General features: G+C 47.7%; 1 protein-coding gene across 5 annotated transcripts in view; it reads right to left on the bottom strand.

The window, feature by feature from the left end:
- Window positions 1-15,942, bottom strand: part of LOC116968079 (cohesin subunit SA-2-like) — a 95,445-nt gene that overhangs the window by 21,705 nt on the left and 57,798 nt on the right. For all 5 annotated transcript variants that reach the window (XM_033014703.1, XM_033014705.1, XM_033014702.1 and 2 more), the window contains exons 24-29: window positions 15,290-15,377; window positions 13,469-13,549; window positions 10,847-10,939; window positions 7,040-7,208; window positions 2,919-3,043; window positions 960-1,061 (exon numbers count right to left, since the gene is read on the bottom strand). In XM_033014703.1, the coding sequence (XP_032870594.1) occupies window positions 960-1,061; window positions 2,919-3,043; window positions 7,040-7,208; window positions 10,847-10,939; window positions 13,469-13,549; window positions 15,290-15,377 (658 nt within the window). The remainder of the gene's footprint in view (window positions 1-959; window positions 1,062-2,918; window positions 3,044-7,039; window positions 7,209-10,846; window positions 10,940-13,468; window positions 13,550-15,289; window positions 15,378-15,942) is intronic.

The raw sequence follows: 15,942 nt of genomic DNA, 5'->3' as shown, positions 1-15,942 counted from the left end.
GCTACAGGCAAAATCATGTCTTAATTTTAGCAGAAAAGTCTACAGCGAGTTCCCCCCGATCCTCAATTCTTCCCAAAAGCAGGGTTACTGCCGGGCCATCCCTAACAACAACAGTTAGAACCTTTTTCCACCAAGATGGTACTAAAAAAAGACTAAAGGACTAGAGGGAAAAAGTTTAAAGGAGATGTGCAGGGCAAGTTGTTTCTTTTAAAAATACAGAGAGGGTGGCGAGTGCCTGGAACGTGCTGCCAATTGTGGCGGTGGAGGTGGAGGCAGGTATGACAGTGGTGTTTAAGAGGCTTTTGGATAGGTATATGGATGTGCAAGCAAAGTGGGGCGTGTATTAGGAATGATCTAGCAGAGGCGGTAGTTGAGGCAGGTACTTTAACAAGTTTTATAGGACGTTTGAACACGTACATTGACAGGATACGTTTAGAAGAATATGGGTCAAACGCGGGCTGATGGGACTTGGGTGGATGGGGCATCTTAGTCGGCATGGGCAAAGTTGCTGAAGGGCTGTATGAGAGTATCAGATACTATGGGGAGAACAGTGCGGGTGTCAGAGGTTATGGAGACAAGGCAGGAGAATGGGGTTAGGAGGGAGAATTGCATTGAGAGATTTAGCTCTTCGGGCTAATGTAATCAAGGGATATGGGGAGAAGGCAGGAACGGGGTACTGATTTTGGATGATCAGCCATGATCATATTGAATGGCAGCGTATTTTCTACCACGCTATTAAGGCCTTTAATAAACCGACTTGTTCGATAGACTCACCACTGATTACGAGCATTTAATTTTGTGTCTGCGCCCACCTGAGTAAAGGCAGTTATAGGGTACGGGTATAGCACAAAATCCCCTCCTACAAAGAGCATGAGGAGGGTGGGATTAGACTGCCTTGCACAATGTAGTGGATGGATTTTTACTGAATTGTGACAGAGTGACAGTGCTGATCTACTCACCTGTTGCAAGCTAAGCAGCAGTGTCTTGGCGCATTCCACCTTATCGATCTGTCGGGCTTTGCTCAGCATCTCCTTAATAATGTCGCCGTAATCGTTGTAGTACTGGAGGTTAGAGCAGAGTTCAGCAACGTTCCCAGGGTGGCTATTTCATACATGCAATGTCTCAGAGCTCCTTGGTATATCATCCTCGCTGCACATCCAATAGCAGGTCCCTGCTGTCCCCTTTCCACACCAGGACCTGGAAATTCCCCTCCCCCCCCCCCCCTCCAATCATGCTTTTACACCCACACCCCAGCTTGTACAGAGCCCTAGTGCGACCACACCTGGAGTATTGTGCGCAGTTTTGGTCCCCTAATTTGAGGAAGGACATTCTTGCTATTGAGGGAGGGCAGCGTAGGTTTACAAGGTTAATTCCCGGGATGGCGGGACTGTCATATGCTGAGAGAATGGAGCAGCTGGGCTTGTACACTCTGGAGTTTTTAAGGATGAGAGGAAATCTCATTGAAACATAAAAGATTGTTAAGGGCTTGGACACGCTAGAGGCAGGAAACATGTTCCCAATGTTGGGGGAGTCCAGAACCAGGGGCCACCGTTTAAGAATAAGGAGTAAGCCATTTAGAACAGAGATGAGGAAACACTTTTTCTCACAGAGAGTGGCGAGTCTGTGGAATTCTCTGCCTCAGAGGGCGGTGGAGGTGGGTTCTCTAGATGCTTTCATGAGAGAGCTAGGTAGGGCTCTTAAAAATATCGGAGTCAGGGGATATGGGGAGAAGGCAGGGACGAGGTACTGATTGGGGATGATCAGCCATGATCACATTGAATGGCGGTGCTGGCTCGAAGGGCTGAATGGCCTACTCCTGCACCTATTGTCTATTGTCCCCACCCTGCTGCTCCATGCAATCTTCCAATTGCAGTCTAACCATTTTTGTGCAGCTGCAATGTCACGCCCCACCTCGTACTCGATGCCAAAGCCTGTCCAAGGCAAGCATCCAAATGCCTTCATCTGCCAAGATAGACACAAAACGGTGGAGTAACTCAGCGGGTCTGGCAGCATCTCTGGAGAAAAGGTATATGTGACGTTTCGGGTCGAGGCACTTCTTTAGACTGGGTTCACTCTCAGTCTGAATGGTCTCGACCCGAAAAGTCACCTATATGTGTTCTCCAGGGATGATGCCTGACCCGCTGAGTTGCTCCACTGTTTTGTGTCTATCTTTGGTGTAAACCAGCATCTGCAGTTCCTTCCGACACAACTTGATCTCCCAGACTGCATTACCTCACACTTGCTACTGTAAGCTGTGGTATTTGGTACGAGTTGCCCCTGCACCAAATTGTGCTGACTTCTTCCTCTCCCTCAATCTTCCTTCTGCAATCATTTTCCTACCAATGATGCAAGTCCTACTAGCCTTAACCCTACTGTCCCTTAAAATAAGGAAACAACGTTAGCTATCCTCTGGTCTTCTGGCACCTTGCTCGTCACTATTGTTGAAGAAAATCTCCATCAGAAGCATCTTGACTTGTCAACCTGAGTTTAGCTTATTGTCACCTGTACGAAGGTGCAGTGAAAAGGTTTTGTTGCGTGCTCACTAGTCAGCGGAGACACTTTAGATGATAACAATCGGGCCATCCAGTGTACAGATACAGGATAAAGGGGATAATGTGAATAACATTCAGTGCAAGAGTGCAATCAGAGATAATGCGAGGGTCTCCAATGAGGCAGATAGCAGGACACACACGCACACAAATTTTAAATTGACACAAGCCAATTAACCTACAAACCTGTATGTCTTTAGAGAGTGGGAGGAGACCGAAAATCTCGGAGAAACCCCACACAAGTCACGGGGCACAGACTCTGTACGGACAAGCACCCGTAGTCAGAATTGAACCCGGGTGTCCGGCACTGTCAGGCAGTAGTTGTACCGTTACGCCACCGCACAATGTCAAAAATGATCAATCTCCTACCTTCATGTATTGTTTGAAGATGTCAGCGGCAGTCCTGAGATCCACCATGTTGTAGATAATGAGCTTGCAGAATCCAGCCAGGAAATTCCTCCTCTTATGCAGCATCTCAATCTTCACCGTCTCATCTAAACACAAACACACCGGCGTTAGAACCCCAACCATACATCAGGGACAACCTCATAACAGCACCCAGCAAAGACAAAGCTGCATTCAAAGCTCCGGGAATCCCAGGTACAGAGGCTGTTGAATATACACAGGAAACAAGAGCAGAATTAGGCCATTCGGCCCATCGAGTCAGAGTAGACCGTTCAATCATGGCTGATCTATCTTTCCCTCTCAAACCCATTCTCCTGCCTTCGCCCCGCAACCTTTGACACCCTAGAATCAAGAATCTGGCAACCTCCACTTTAACAATACCCAATCACTTGGCCTCCACTTAATTCTACAGATTCACCATCCTCTGGCTATAGGAATTCCTTCTCATCTCCTCTCTAAAGGTACGCCATATAAAGTTTCCGCATTACATCTCTGTTTATTATATGATAGTCCTCTCAAAATAAATACTAACGTTGCATTTGCCTTCCTTGCGTGCAAATTAATTTTTGGGGAATCCTGCACTAGTCTTGTTTTGTTTTGTTATTTTTTTTTGGGGGTATGTGTGGGGGGGGTGGGGGTGGGGGTGGGGTGGGGGTAACTTTAAAATCTTTCCCCTGCACGGGAGACCCGACCTTTTCTTTGTCGGGTCTCCGTTGTGGTTGGGGCTGCAACGTGGAGCGGCCTCCAACAGGAACGACCTGGGGTTCCAGTTGCGGAGCTGCCGACTACTCACCGTCGCGGAGCTTGCCGAGTCCGGAGCGGGTGGAGCGGTGGTGGAGCGCTGCTGCCACCCGACCTCCGGAGTTTCGCAGGCTGCAACTGCGGGTCTGGCGGACGGTGGCACCGGGAGCCCGCGGGTCCCTGCTGGGAGACCGCTTTTCGGGGCTTCCGCAGCGGCGACTTCTCCCGCCCGAGTTGCGGGGTTGAAGAGTACCTGGAGCGGGGCCTTACAGCACCGCCCCGCGCGGCTTGGAATGGCCGCGGGACTTTGCGAGCGCACGCCGGGGGCTCTAACAACTAGACCCGGTGTCCGACCTTGCATCACCTGGCGTGGCTTTAATGGCCGCGGGACAATCGCCATCGCCAGCCGGGGGCTTTAACTTTGACTCTGACTCTGACATCGGGGGGGAGAGTGCAGTGGAGATAAGTTTTTTTGCCTTCCATCACAGCGATGTGATGGATGTTTGTGTAAACTGTGTTGTGTCTCGGGTCTTTTTAGTTTTGTAATGTATCGCTGCAGAAACGACATTTCGTTTGGACCTCAAGGGGTCCAAATGACAAATAAATTGTATTGTATAGTCCCCTTGCATCTCAGATTTCTGAATTGTCACTGAAAGTAACCCAAACTTAACAACTAGTTGGAACTGAAGTTAGACACAAAGTGCTGGAGTAATACACCAGGTCAGGCAGCAATCCTGGAGAAACCAAATAGGTGAAGGTGATGGAATCCCTCTTAAGACTGCAGTATGAAGCAGGATTCCGATCCGATGTCACCTATTCCTTTTCTCCAATGATGCTACTGACCCGCTGAGTTACTCCAGCACATTGTGTCTATCTTCTCTATTAAGCAGCATCTGCAGTGCCTTCCTATACAACTCATTGGAACTAGTGAGAACGATCAATATTAGCTCATTAACACACAACTGTGATAATGTCATATAGTCATAGAGTGATACTGTGTGGAAACAGGCCGTTCGGCCCAACTTGTCCCACCTGCCTGCGTTTGGTCTATATCATTCCAAACTGATCCTATCCATGTACCTGTTCCAACTGTTTCTTAAACATTGGGATAGTCCCAGGTTCAACTACCTCCTCTGGCAGCTTGTTCCATACACCCATCACCCTTTGTGTGAAAATGTTACCTCAGATTCCTATTAAATCTTTTCCCCTTCACCTTGAACTTATGTCTTCTGGTCCTCGATTCCCCTACTTTGGGCAAGAGACTGCATCAACCTGATTTATTTCTCTCATGATTTTATACACCTCTATAAGTTCACCCCTCATCCCCCTGCATTCCAAGGAATAGAGTCCCACCCTCAACACCCTCAACTCCCTCTAGCTCACACCCTCTAGTCCTGGCAACATCCTCGTAAATCTTCTGAACCCTTTCAAATTTGACAATATCTTTCCTATAACATGGTCCCAGAACGGAACACAATATTCTAAATGCGGTCTCACCAACGTCTTGCACAATGCAACATGACCTCCCAATGATTAAGAAGGAACTGCAGATGCTGGAAAATCGAAGGTAGACAAAAATGCTGGAGAAACTCAGCGGGTGCAGCAGCATCTATGGAGCGAAGGAAATAGGCAACGTTTCGGGCCGAAACCCTTCTTCATGCTGATGGGGGGGTGGGGGGCGGGGAGAAGAAAGGAAAAAGGAGGAGGAGGAGCCCGAGGGCTGAGGGAGATAGGATGGGGAGGAGACAGCAAAATTGGGAGAATTCCATGTTCATGCCCCCAGGATGCAGACTCCCCAAGCGGAATATGAGGTGCTGTTCCTCCAATTTCCGGTGGTGCTCGCTCTGGCCATGGAGGAGACCCAGGACAGAGAGGTCGGATACGGAATGGAAGCGGGAGTTGAAGTGCTGAGCCACCGGGAGGTCAGGTTGATTAATGCGGACCGAGCCTTAACTCCCAATGATTGGCCCAGGGCAAACAGGTTTAGATACGACCTGGGCAACTAGGTTTAGACCAATGTGAAAGAGGAAAGATAACTATGTTTGTACTTGAGTTGGACAGAAAAAGCTGGAATCAGATCCTTCTTCAGTCTGTCTTGACCCGAAACGTCACCTTTTCTCCAGAGATTCTGAGTCCTGCTGAGTTACTCCAACTTTTTGTGTCCATCTTCGATTTAAACCAGCATCTGCAGTTCCTTTCTACACATTTTGTATCTTAGTGTTGAGCAAAGGGAATTGTTACTTTGAGAATGTAAGAACTGTATGTTTAATAAACAAAAACCTTGGAAACTACTAAAGAGTGTCTTTGAAAAGGTTATGGTTTAACACCAGGCAAATCCAAAGAGCTATAGGGTAAATGATAACTGTCCTTTCGTGATCTTATCATGGTGGGGATTGGTGGGAAGATTTCACACGTTCACAGGTTATAGGAGTAGAATTAGGCCGTTCGGCCCATTGAGATTACTCCGCCATTCAGTCAAGGCTGCCTCCTAATCCCATTTTGCTGCTTTTTCCCCATAACCATTGACACCCGTTCTAATCTAGAATTTGTCTACCTCTAATGGTATATGGACACACTGATCTGTTTTGTAGTCAATGCCTACTATATTCTGTGTGCTGAAGCAAATTTCATTGTCCTATCAGGGACACATGACAATACTTACTTGAACTTGAACTCTGCCATAAAAATATCCACTGACTTGGCCTCCACAGTCCTCTGTGGCACAAGAGCGAGTATTTTGGGCCCGTGCTCAGTTTTAGGTGTGGAGTTTAACCAGTGCAGGGAAAGCGCAGGGGATTAGGATGAAAGAAAGGAGAAGCGTTCGGAAGCCAGCTGCAGTTGGGAAATTTCGACGGGAGTGGGAATAGGGCATAGTGTAGAGAGGACAGCAGAGGACCCAGAGGTAAAAAAAGTTTAGTTTAGTACAGAGATACTGCTTGGAAATGTGCCCTTCGGCCCACCGAGTCCATGCCAAACAACGATCATCGGGAAAAAACTCTATCCTAGGCACGAGCGACAATTTACAGAAGCCAATTAACCTACAAACCTGCACATTCTTTGGAACATGGGAGGAAACAGAGGCACCCGGAGAAAATGTATGCAATCACACGGAGAACTCTGTTCAGACAGCACCCATAGTCAGGATTGAACCCGGGTCTCTGGCTCTGTGAGGCAGCAACTCTATCGCTGTGCTACAACAAAGGAAACGATGTCCTTCGGCCCATCGAGTCCACACTGGCTATCAATTACCCATTCACAGTAACTTAGCAGTTCAGGCAGCTCCTGGGAGAGAGGAGCAGCATTGTACCTAATGAAGTTAACGTGGCGTACTGTAAGCTCCTCACCATCTCCATCTTCCTCGGCCTCCACAAACACGTGGTCCATGACAAAACTCAGCAGCTCAGACACAAGAGACACGTCGGCTGTGAAGACCAGTGGTCGCAACTCCTCGTTTCCATCCTTTGTCATCTGAGCACTGAAGATCACCAGGAGGTCACAGAGCAGGATGAAGGACTGCAGACAACGAAAGAATGATCAACAAAGTTACAAGCCCAGACTTCCGTACAGCACAGTGATCAGACTAAGCAGGGGAGAGAGGGGTATTGTGTTGTGCATGAAACATTGTCCGTCCACTCCCTCCACAGTCGACTCATTCTCTTTGAAGTGACAGAGAAGAAATGGAAACACTCAGTAGGTCAAGCATAGAAACATAGAAATTAGGTGCAGGAGTAGGCCATTCGGCCCTTCGAGCCTGCACCGCCATTCAATATGATCATGGCTGATCATCCAACTCAGTATCCCGTACCTGCCTTCTCTCCATACCCTCTGATCCCCTTAGCCACAAGGGCCACATCTAACTCCCTCTTAAATATAGCCAATGAACTGACCTCGACTACCCTCTGTGGCAGGGAGTTCCAGAGATTCACCACTCTCTGTGTGAAAAAAGTTCTTCTCATCTCGGTTTTAAAGGATTTCCCCCTTATCCTTAAGCTGTGACCCCTTGTCCTGGACTTCCCCAACATCGGGAGCAATCTTCCTGCATCTAGCCTGTCCAACCCCTTAAGAATTTTGTAAGTTTCTATAAGATCCCCTCTCAATCTCCTAAATTCTAGAGAGTATAAACCAAGTCGATCCAGTCTTTCTTCATAAGACAGTCCTGACATCCCAGGAATCAGTCTGGTGAACCTTCTCTGCACTCCCTCTATGGCAATAATGTCCTTCCTCAGATTTGGAGACCAAAACTGTACGCAATACTCCAGGTGTGGTCTCACCAAGACCCTGTACAACTGCAGTAGAACCTCCCTGCTCCTATACTCAAATCCTTTTGCTATGAAAGCTAACATACCATTCGCTTTCTTCACTGCCTGCTGCACCTGCATGCCCACTTTCAATGACTGGTGTACCATGACACCCAGGTCTCGCTGCATCTCCCCTTTTCCTAGTCGGCCACCATTTAGATAATAGTCTGCTTTCCTGTTTTTGCCACCAAAATGGATAACCTCACATTTATCCACATTATACTGCATCTGCCAAACATTTGCCCACTCACCCAGCCTATCCAAGTCACCTTGCAGTCTCCTAGCATCCTCCTCACAGCTAACACTGCCCCCAGCTTAGTGTCATCCGCAAACTTGGAGATATTGCCTTCAATTCCCTCATCCAGATCATTAATATATATTGTAAATAGCTGGGGTCCCAGCACTGAGCCTTGCGGTACCCCACAAGTCACTGCCTGCCATTGTGAAAAGGACCCGTTTACTCCTACTCTTTGCTTCCTGTTTGCCAGCCAGTTCTCTATCCACATCAATACTGAACCCCCAATGCCGTGTGCTTTAAGTTTGTAAACTAATCTCTTATGTGGGACCTTGTCGAAAGCCTACTGGAAGTCCAGATACACCACATCCACTGGTTCTCCCCTAGCCACGCTACTAGTTACATCCTCGAAAAATTCTATAAGATTCGTCAGACATGATTTACCTTTTGTAAATCCATGCTGACTTTGTCCAATGATTTCACCACTTTCCAAATGTGCTGCTATCCCATCTTTAATAACTGACTCTAGTAGTTTCCCCACTACCGATGTTAGACTAACTGGTCTGTAATTCCCCGTTTTCTCTCTCCCTCCCTTCTTAAAAAGTGGGGTTACGTTTGCTACCCGCCAATCCTCAGGAACTACTCCAGAATCTAAAGAGTTTTGAAAGATTATTACTAATGCATCCACTATTTCTGGAGCTACTTCCTTAAGTACTCTGGGATGCAGCCTATCTGGCCCTGGGGATTTATCGGCCTTTAATCCATTTAATTTACCCAACACCACTTCCCGGCTAACCTGGATTTCACTCAATTCCTCCAACTCCTTTGACCCGCGGTCCCCTGCTATTTCCGGCAGATTATTTATGTCTTCCTTAGTGAAGACGGAACCAAAGTAGTTATTCAATTGGTCGGCCATATCCTTGTTCCCCATGATCAACTCACCAGTTTCTGACTGCAAGGGACCTACATTTGTTTTAACTAATCTCTTTCCTGCTAGCTCCTGCTATTCCTATTTCACCACCTCCCACACCGTATGTACGTGGCGATACAGCATGGAAACAAGCTCTTCAGCCCACGCCGACCATCAATCACCCATTCATAAATTCTAGGAGAAGAATTCGGCTATTCGGCCAATGAAGTCCACTTTGCGATTAAATGATGGCTGATCTATCTTTCCCTCTCAGCCCATTCTCTTGCCTTCACCCCATAGCCCCTGACACCTGTACCAATGAAAAGTTCTATGCCATCCAGCTTTCCAAGCCACTCCCTACACAACTGGGACAATTTTACAGAGGTTACTTAACCCACAAATCTGCACGTCTTTGGGATGTGGGAGGAAACCCATGCAGTCACAGGGAGAACATGCAAACTCCACAGACGGCACCCGAGGCTAGGATCGAACCGGGATCCGACGCTGGGAGGCGGCAGCTCTACCAGCTGAACCACTTTGCCACCCACTTGTACTTCCTCTACGAAGATAATGCTGGGTCGGGCAGTATCTATGGAGAAAATAAATAGGTGCCATTTCGGGTCGGAACCCTACTTCAGACGGTTTCTCAGAAGAATGAGTTCCAACCCAAAACGTCACCCATTCCTTTTCCCTTGAGATGCTGCCTGACCCGCCGAGTTCCTCCAGCACTTTGTCTATCTTCAGTATAAACTAGCATCTGCAGTTCATTCTCACACACTACTTTCTCCAGCCTCCACCCCCTCCTCCCCCTGTATCAGTACAGACCGACTGAGTTTTCAGGAGTCAGGCATCAGTTGGTGGTTTAGTTCAGTTTTTTAGTTTAGAGATACAGCACAGAAACAGGCCCTTCAGCCCACCGAGGCCACACCGACCAGCCATCCCAGTACACTAACACCATCCTACATACACTAGGGACAATTAAAAAAAAAAAAAGTATACCAAACCAATTAACCTACAAACGCGGAAACAGCCCCTTCGGCACACCGACAAGCGATCCCCGCACATTAAAGGGCCTGTCCAACGAGCATGCGACTCCATGCGGCAAGCGCAACCTAACCAGAAGCGGGGGCCGCACGGAGGTCGAGTGAGTGACATGAAGTGCGAGTGAAATCCGCGGGAAGTTCGCGCGTGACGTACGCCGTCGAGGCGGCTGCGGGCCGGCAGGCCGTTGCCACGCGGAATTTTTGAACGCGGTCAGTTTTTCGGAGCCCCGCGCGATGTTGGGACTAGCTCCGCACAACTCCATACGGCTCCGGCGACCGGCCCCGCGAGGCCGTACGGCTCAAGCGACCACGTTAGGTAGCGCTTGCCGCATGGAGTTGCTTAGGTAGCGCTTGCTGCATCGAGTCGCATGCTCGTAGGAAAGGCCCTTAACACTACACACACTAGCGATATTTTTAAAACACCCCATTTATACCAAGCCAATGAACCTACAAACCTGTACGTCTTTAGAGTGTGGAAGGAAACCGAAGATCTTGGAGTAAACCCACGCAGGTCACTGGGAGAATGTACAAACTCCATACAGACAAGGATCGCACGGGGGTCTCCGGTGCTGTAAGGCAGTAGCTCTACCGCTACGCCACCGTGCCAGTACATGGATTGGTTTTGTGGGATGTTTTATTTGACCTTCACCTTGATGCTCACTAACCTGCTCTCTCACTTGTGAGCTGATGTTGGACAGGCCATGCTGACACGCTGTGAGGACCATGTTCCGTTGCTTCCGCAGTCCGATGAGCTGCTCCTGTGGAGAGCGTCAAGTGCACATTAGGGAACAATAACTCAATCCCTTTCCAGGGTGGCATCTCCAAACACTCACCTCCCCACCACATAATTCCTGGACAACCCTTTGGCTCACAATCCCCAGGTTATCTGCTGAGGCTCCAAGTTCAGTCACGACCACACCTATGCTCAATGTAAAGCCGAACCAGACTGGCACTTGGAAAGGCTAGCTCGTTTCAGGAAAAAAGGTTACTGGGGTTAAGCTTGTATCTGCTGACACGATTGAGCTGGAGGCGCAAGAGACTGCAGGTGCTGGATTCATGAGCAAAGCACAAAGTGCTGGAGGAACTCAGCAGGTCAGGCAACATCTGGGACTTTAAAGATACAGCGTAGAATACACGCACTTCAGCCCACCAAGTCTACACCAACCAGCTACACACTAGCACTATCCTACGCATTAGGGACAATTTACAGAAGCCAATTAACCTATAAACATGCACGTTTTTGGAGTGCGGGAGGATGTATGACAACCATACAGGCAGCACCAGTAACCAAGATCGAACCCGGGTCTCGGGCACTGCAAGGCAGCAACTCTACCACTGCACCACTGTGCCGCCCCACGGGAGATCATGGATAGATTATGTTTTGGGTCAGGATCCTTCTTCAGGTTCAACACGCTTGGAAGGTTCTGTGGATCAGCAGAGTACAAGCATAAACACCCATCAAATCAATATAGCTAAATTGAGCGAATAATAACCGCTGAAGGGTCTCGACCCGAAAAGTCATCCATTCCTTCTCTCCAGAGATGCTACCTGTCCCACTGAATTACTCCAGCATTTTGTGTCTATCATCACTGACAATGTCAAGTTTCTATTCGCTGAAGAGCCACAGTACAGTCCTGAATCAAAAGATTTGCCTGGAGATCGGAGTCAATGGATAGTTGTGGAGGGTTGTTTTTCTGATTGGAGGATTGTGATTGGTGCTGATGCACGTGGGGGCGGTGCTAGTGCATGGGGGCGGTGCTGGTTCACGGGGGCGCTGCTAGTGCACGGTTGTACGTTATCGACAGTAACGATGAATGAATGAATACGTTTATTGGCCAAGTATGTACACATACAAGGAATTTGCATTGGTGCTCCTCTCACAAGTAACAAAACGACATACAGTAAACAAAAAGCCGTTTTTATGTCTGGCTGTGGCAGCTTTGACAGTCCGGAGTCGCCTTCCAGAGGGAAGTGCTTCAAAGAGTGTGTGGCCAGGGTGAGACGGGTCAGAGATGATTTTACCCGCTCCATTTCTGGCCCTTGCAGTGTACAGTTCGTCAATGGGAGGGGGGAAGAAAGGTTGCAGCCAACAATCTCCTCAGCTGATCGGACGATTCGCTGCAGCCTCCGGATGTCGTGGCTGAGCCAAACCAGACCATGATGGAGAAGGTGACGATTTGGACGGTGATATGGTTTTTAGTAGTAAATTTGCAGATGACACCAAAATTGCTGAGGAATGATTTATAATTTATAACATGATATAGATCTGTTGGGAAGGTGGGCCAAGGACTGCAAATGGAATTTAATGCCAATTAATAAGTGAGGCATTGGTCTTGGGCATGTCAAATCAGCGCAGGTTGTACACAGTAAACAGTAGAGGCTTGGAGGAGGTAGTGGAACAGAGAGATCTGGGAGGTGCAAGGTTCCCTGAAAACAGTGAGTCAGTGGACAGGGTGGTGAAGAAGGCGTTTGGCACACGCTTTCATTGGGAAGGATAGTTCAAAGACTAGGACATCTTGATCCACCTATACAAGTTGTTGGTTTAGTTTAGTTTAGAGATGCAGTGGGAAAACGGGTCCTTCGGTGCAACGACCAGCAACCCCAGCACACTAGGGACAATTTAGAATTTTACCAAGTCAATTACGCTACAAACCTGTATGTCTTTAGAGTGTGGGAACTTTCTCATTAAAGCTATCTAATTCGGAATTAAACATCCCCAGGAAAGGCAGAGAATGGGATAAATTACAGAATGAAGCTCCCTTTACACTGTCCAATCAAACACCCCTTTGTAGCGGTTTAAAACTTTAATTTTAGACATACAGAGCAGAGATACAGGCCCTTTGGCCCACTGGGTTCGTGCCAACCAGCGGTTTTCACACAGAAACACCATTGAACACACACCAGGGACATTTACCAAGCCAATTAGCCTACAAACTTTGGAGTGTGGAAGGAAACCAGAGATACTGGAGAAACCCCACGCAGGTCACAGGGAGAACGTGCAAACTTGATACAGACAAGCATCCATAGTCAGGAACGAACCCAGGTCTCTGGAGCTGTAAGGCATCTACTCTATTGCCGCACCACCGTGTTCTGCCTCGAATCTTGAGAACTATAACTCTTATTCCATAAACAGAGCCTTTCCCTATTCAACATAAACCATCCAAATCTATCAAGATGGTGACATGCTCATTTCACAAATGGTTTTGTGCTATGTTGCACTGACATCTCAACTAAACCTTCAGCCTGTGATGTGGTGCAGAAGTAGTGCATCAAAGACAGTTTATTACCTTGGTCACTGGATAATCCGAGATGAGGGCCAATCTCCATAGGATGTGAAAGTGAACACATAAGAGAGCTTGAACGATGATCTGGGGAAGGGGATGACGGGAGAGAAAAAGAAACAGCATTTAGTAAGGTTTGGCCAGCTCACAAATAGAGTCTGATCCAACAACGCTTGCTGTTTACACATTGTTTCTGCGAGGCACTCGCACGGAGCAAGCTTTACTCAACAACCATCAACATGCTGAAGATAGACACACATTGCTGGAGTAGCTCAGCGGGACAGGCAGCATCTCTGTATCGGAGTGGGTGACATTTTGGGTCGAGACCCTTCTTCTGTCTGAGTCTGAAGAAGGGTCTCATAGAAACATAGAAACATAGAAAGTAGGTGCGAGAGTAGACCACCAGGTCCGTCGAGCCCGCACCGCCATTCGCTCATGGCTGAACACTAAACAGACACACTTACCCACAAACAGTAGACACAAGACACAGAACACAAGACACTACCCTCCCCTTTATACCGCTATCACCCCTCTCCACCCCAAGAACCGCGTGATCTCCTGGGGGAGGCAAAAAAACGGATAAAAACCCAGGTCCAATTCGGGAAAAAAATCCGGGAAATTACTCTCCGACCCCAATCCAGGCGATCGACACTTGTCCAGGAGATCACTCAGGTCTTACTATACTAACCATACCTAGGTCCATATCCCTGCCCTCTCCCCGTAGCCCCTTATCCCCTTGGCAGCTAAAAAACCATCTATTTTAGACTTAAATATATTTAACGTTTCTGCTTCCACTGCTCCCTGGGGCAGTGAATTCCATAAATTAACCACCCTCTGGGTGAAGAAGTTCTTCCTCATCTCAGTTTTAAAAGAGCCCCCCCTTATTCTGCAACTATGTCCCCTAGTTCTAGTTTCCCCGATCATTTGGAACATCCTCGGTGACCAGAAACGACACCCATTCCTTCTATCCAGAGATGCTGCCTGTTAGTTCAGCATTTTGTGTCTATCTTCGGTGTAAACCTGCATCTTCAGTTGCTTCCTACACCACCAACATGCACCTTTTTCCAGACCCAAAGCCTCAATGTTCTTCGTCAGACAAGCCGTTCAATTAAACAGGAATACGCTGGCTGTGAAATCTTCCCTTCTAAAACCCTTCCACTTGCCAGGCGTCCATTTACCAGCTATTGAGGAAGGGGCTGGTGGAGGGTGCCGGAGAAGTGGGATCAAAGAGGGAGCATTGAGGACTAAATGGAATACTTGTAACTCTGTCGGGGCCCTATATCTGGCGACTCTTTGCATATCTTGTGTATGCAAAATAAAGAATCTCACCATGGCATGTCACACGTGATAATAAATCATCCATCAGCCACTCCCAATCAATCAGCTACTGCAAGATCCTCTTGCATGCTATAAAAAAAAAAATTAGCCTTGCCCCAATAGAGTCCACGCTGACCAGTGATCCCCGCACAGTAACACCATCCTACACACACACGACAATTTACAGTTATACCAAGCCAATCAACCTACAAACCTGGATGTCTTTGGAGCGTGGGAGGAAACCGGAGCATCCGGAGAAATCCCACGTAAAATCACCGGGGAGAATGTACAGACTCTGCACAGGTAAACACCCGTAGAGAGGATCAACCCGGGTCCCTGGCGCTGTGAGGCAACTCTATCGCTGCGCCATCGCGCTGCCCGTTCTGGGGTAACCTCTGGACTGGCAGATGGAGTTTGAGGTTCGCAACAAGCAGCCTGCCGATCTATAAAAGACAGTCACCACTGACTGAACTTCTTATCACAAGGTGGTTGGCAGGAAGATAGCTTTACCTGTTCTGATAGGTCCCCCATGTCAATGCCTCGCTCCAGGATACGGTAGCAGTTGTCAAATAGCTCCCACCTGCTGAGGTCGTGTGCACTGTGAAGGCAGAATACAGCAAATTAGTAACGCTAGGCTGATACAGCAATGGAAACAGGCCTGTCGGCCCAGAGTTCACGCTGACCATCAATCACCCGTTCACACTAGTTCTATGTTATCCCTCCGTCTCCTCCATAATAAGGCTGAAATTTGTTAAAAATATAAGAAAATATTAAATGGATTCCTGGGCCAGCTTACAACATATTTAGTCTCAAATCAGGCTTTTCTCTAGATTAATACAGAAAGCCAAGTCTTGGCCTGCCTCAGGTTGCTGTGTATTGAGATCATGAATAACTATAACATTTGTCTACCATTTGACAAGAGAGGAAGCCCAGATTGATCCCACTAAGGGGTATTGACAAATGGCCGATGCCTTTTTATTTATTTTTAAATAAAGCAACGTACAGTAGTATAAACCGTGTATAACATAATACATTTTGTGTACAACTTCTTGTTTTAAATTTAATTATAGAGAAGTAACAGAAGCAGAAAAGAGAAAGTTAAGTGAAGTAGTGATATTGATAGTTCGTGAAAGAATAGATAGAAAGAGCCCGTAAGGATATAA

Source organism: Amblyraja radiata, chromosome 43 (genome assembly GCF_010909765.2).
Source record: "Amblyraja radiata isolate CabotCenter1 chromosome 43, sAmbRad1.1.pri, whole genome shotgun sequence".
Classification (NCBI taxonomy): domain Eukaryota; kingdom Metazoa; phylum Chordata; class Chondrichthyes; order Rajiformes; family Rajidae; genus Amblyraja; species Amblyraja radiata.
Note: the sequence above shows the minus strand (reverse complement) of the source record. Positions and strands in the feature narration are given on the sequence as shown.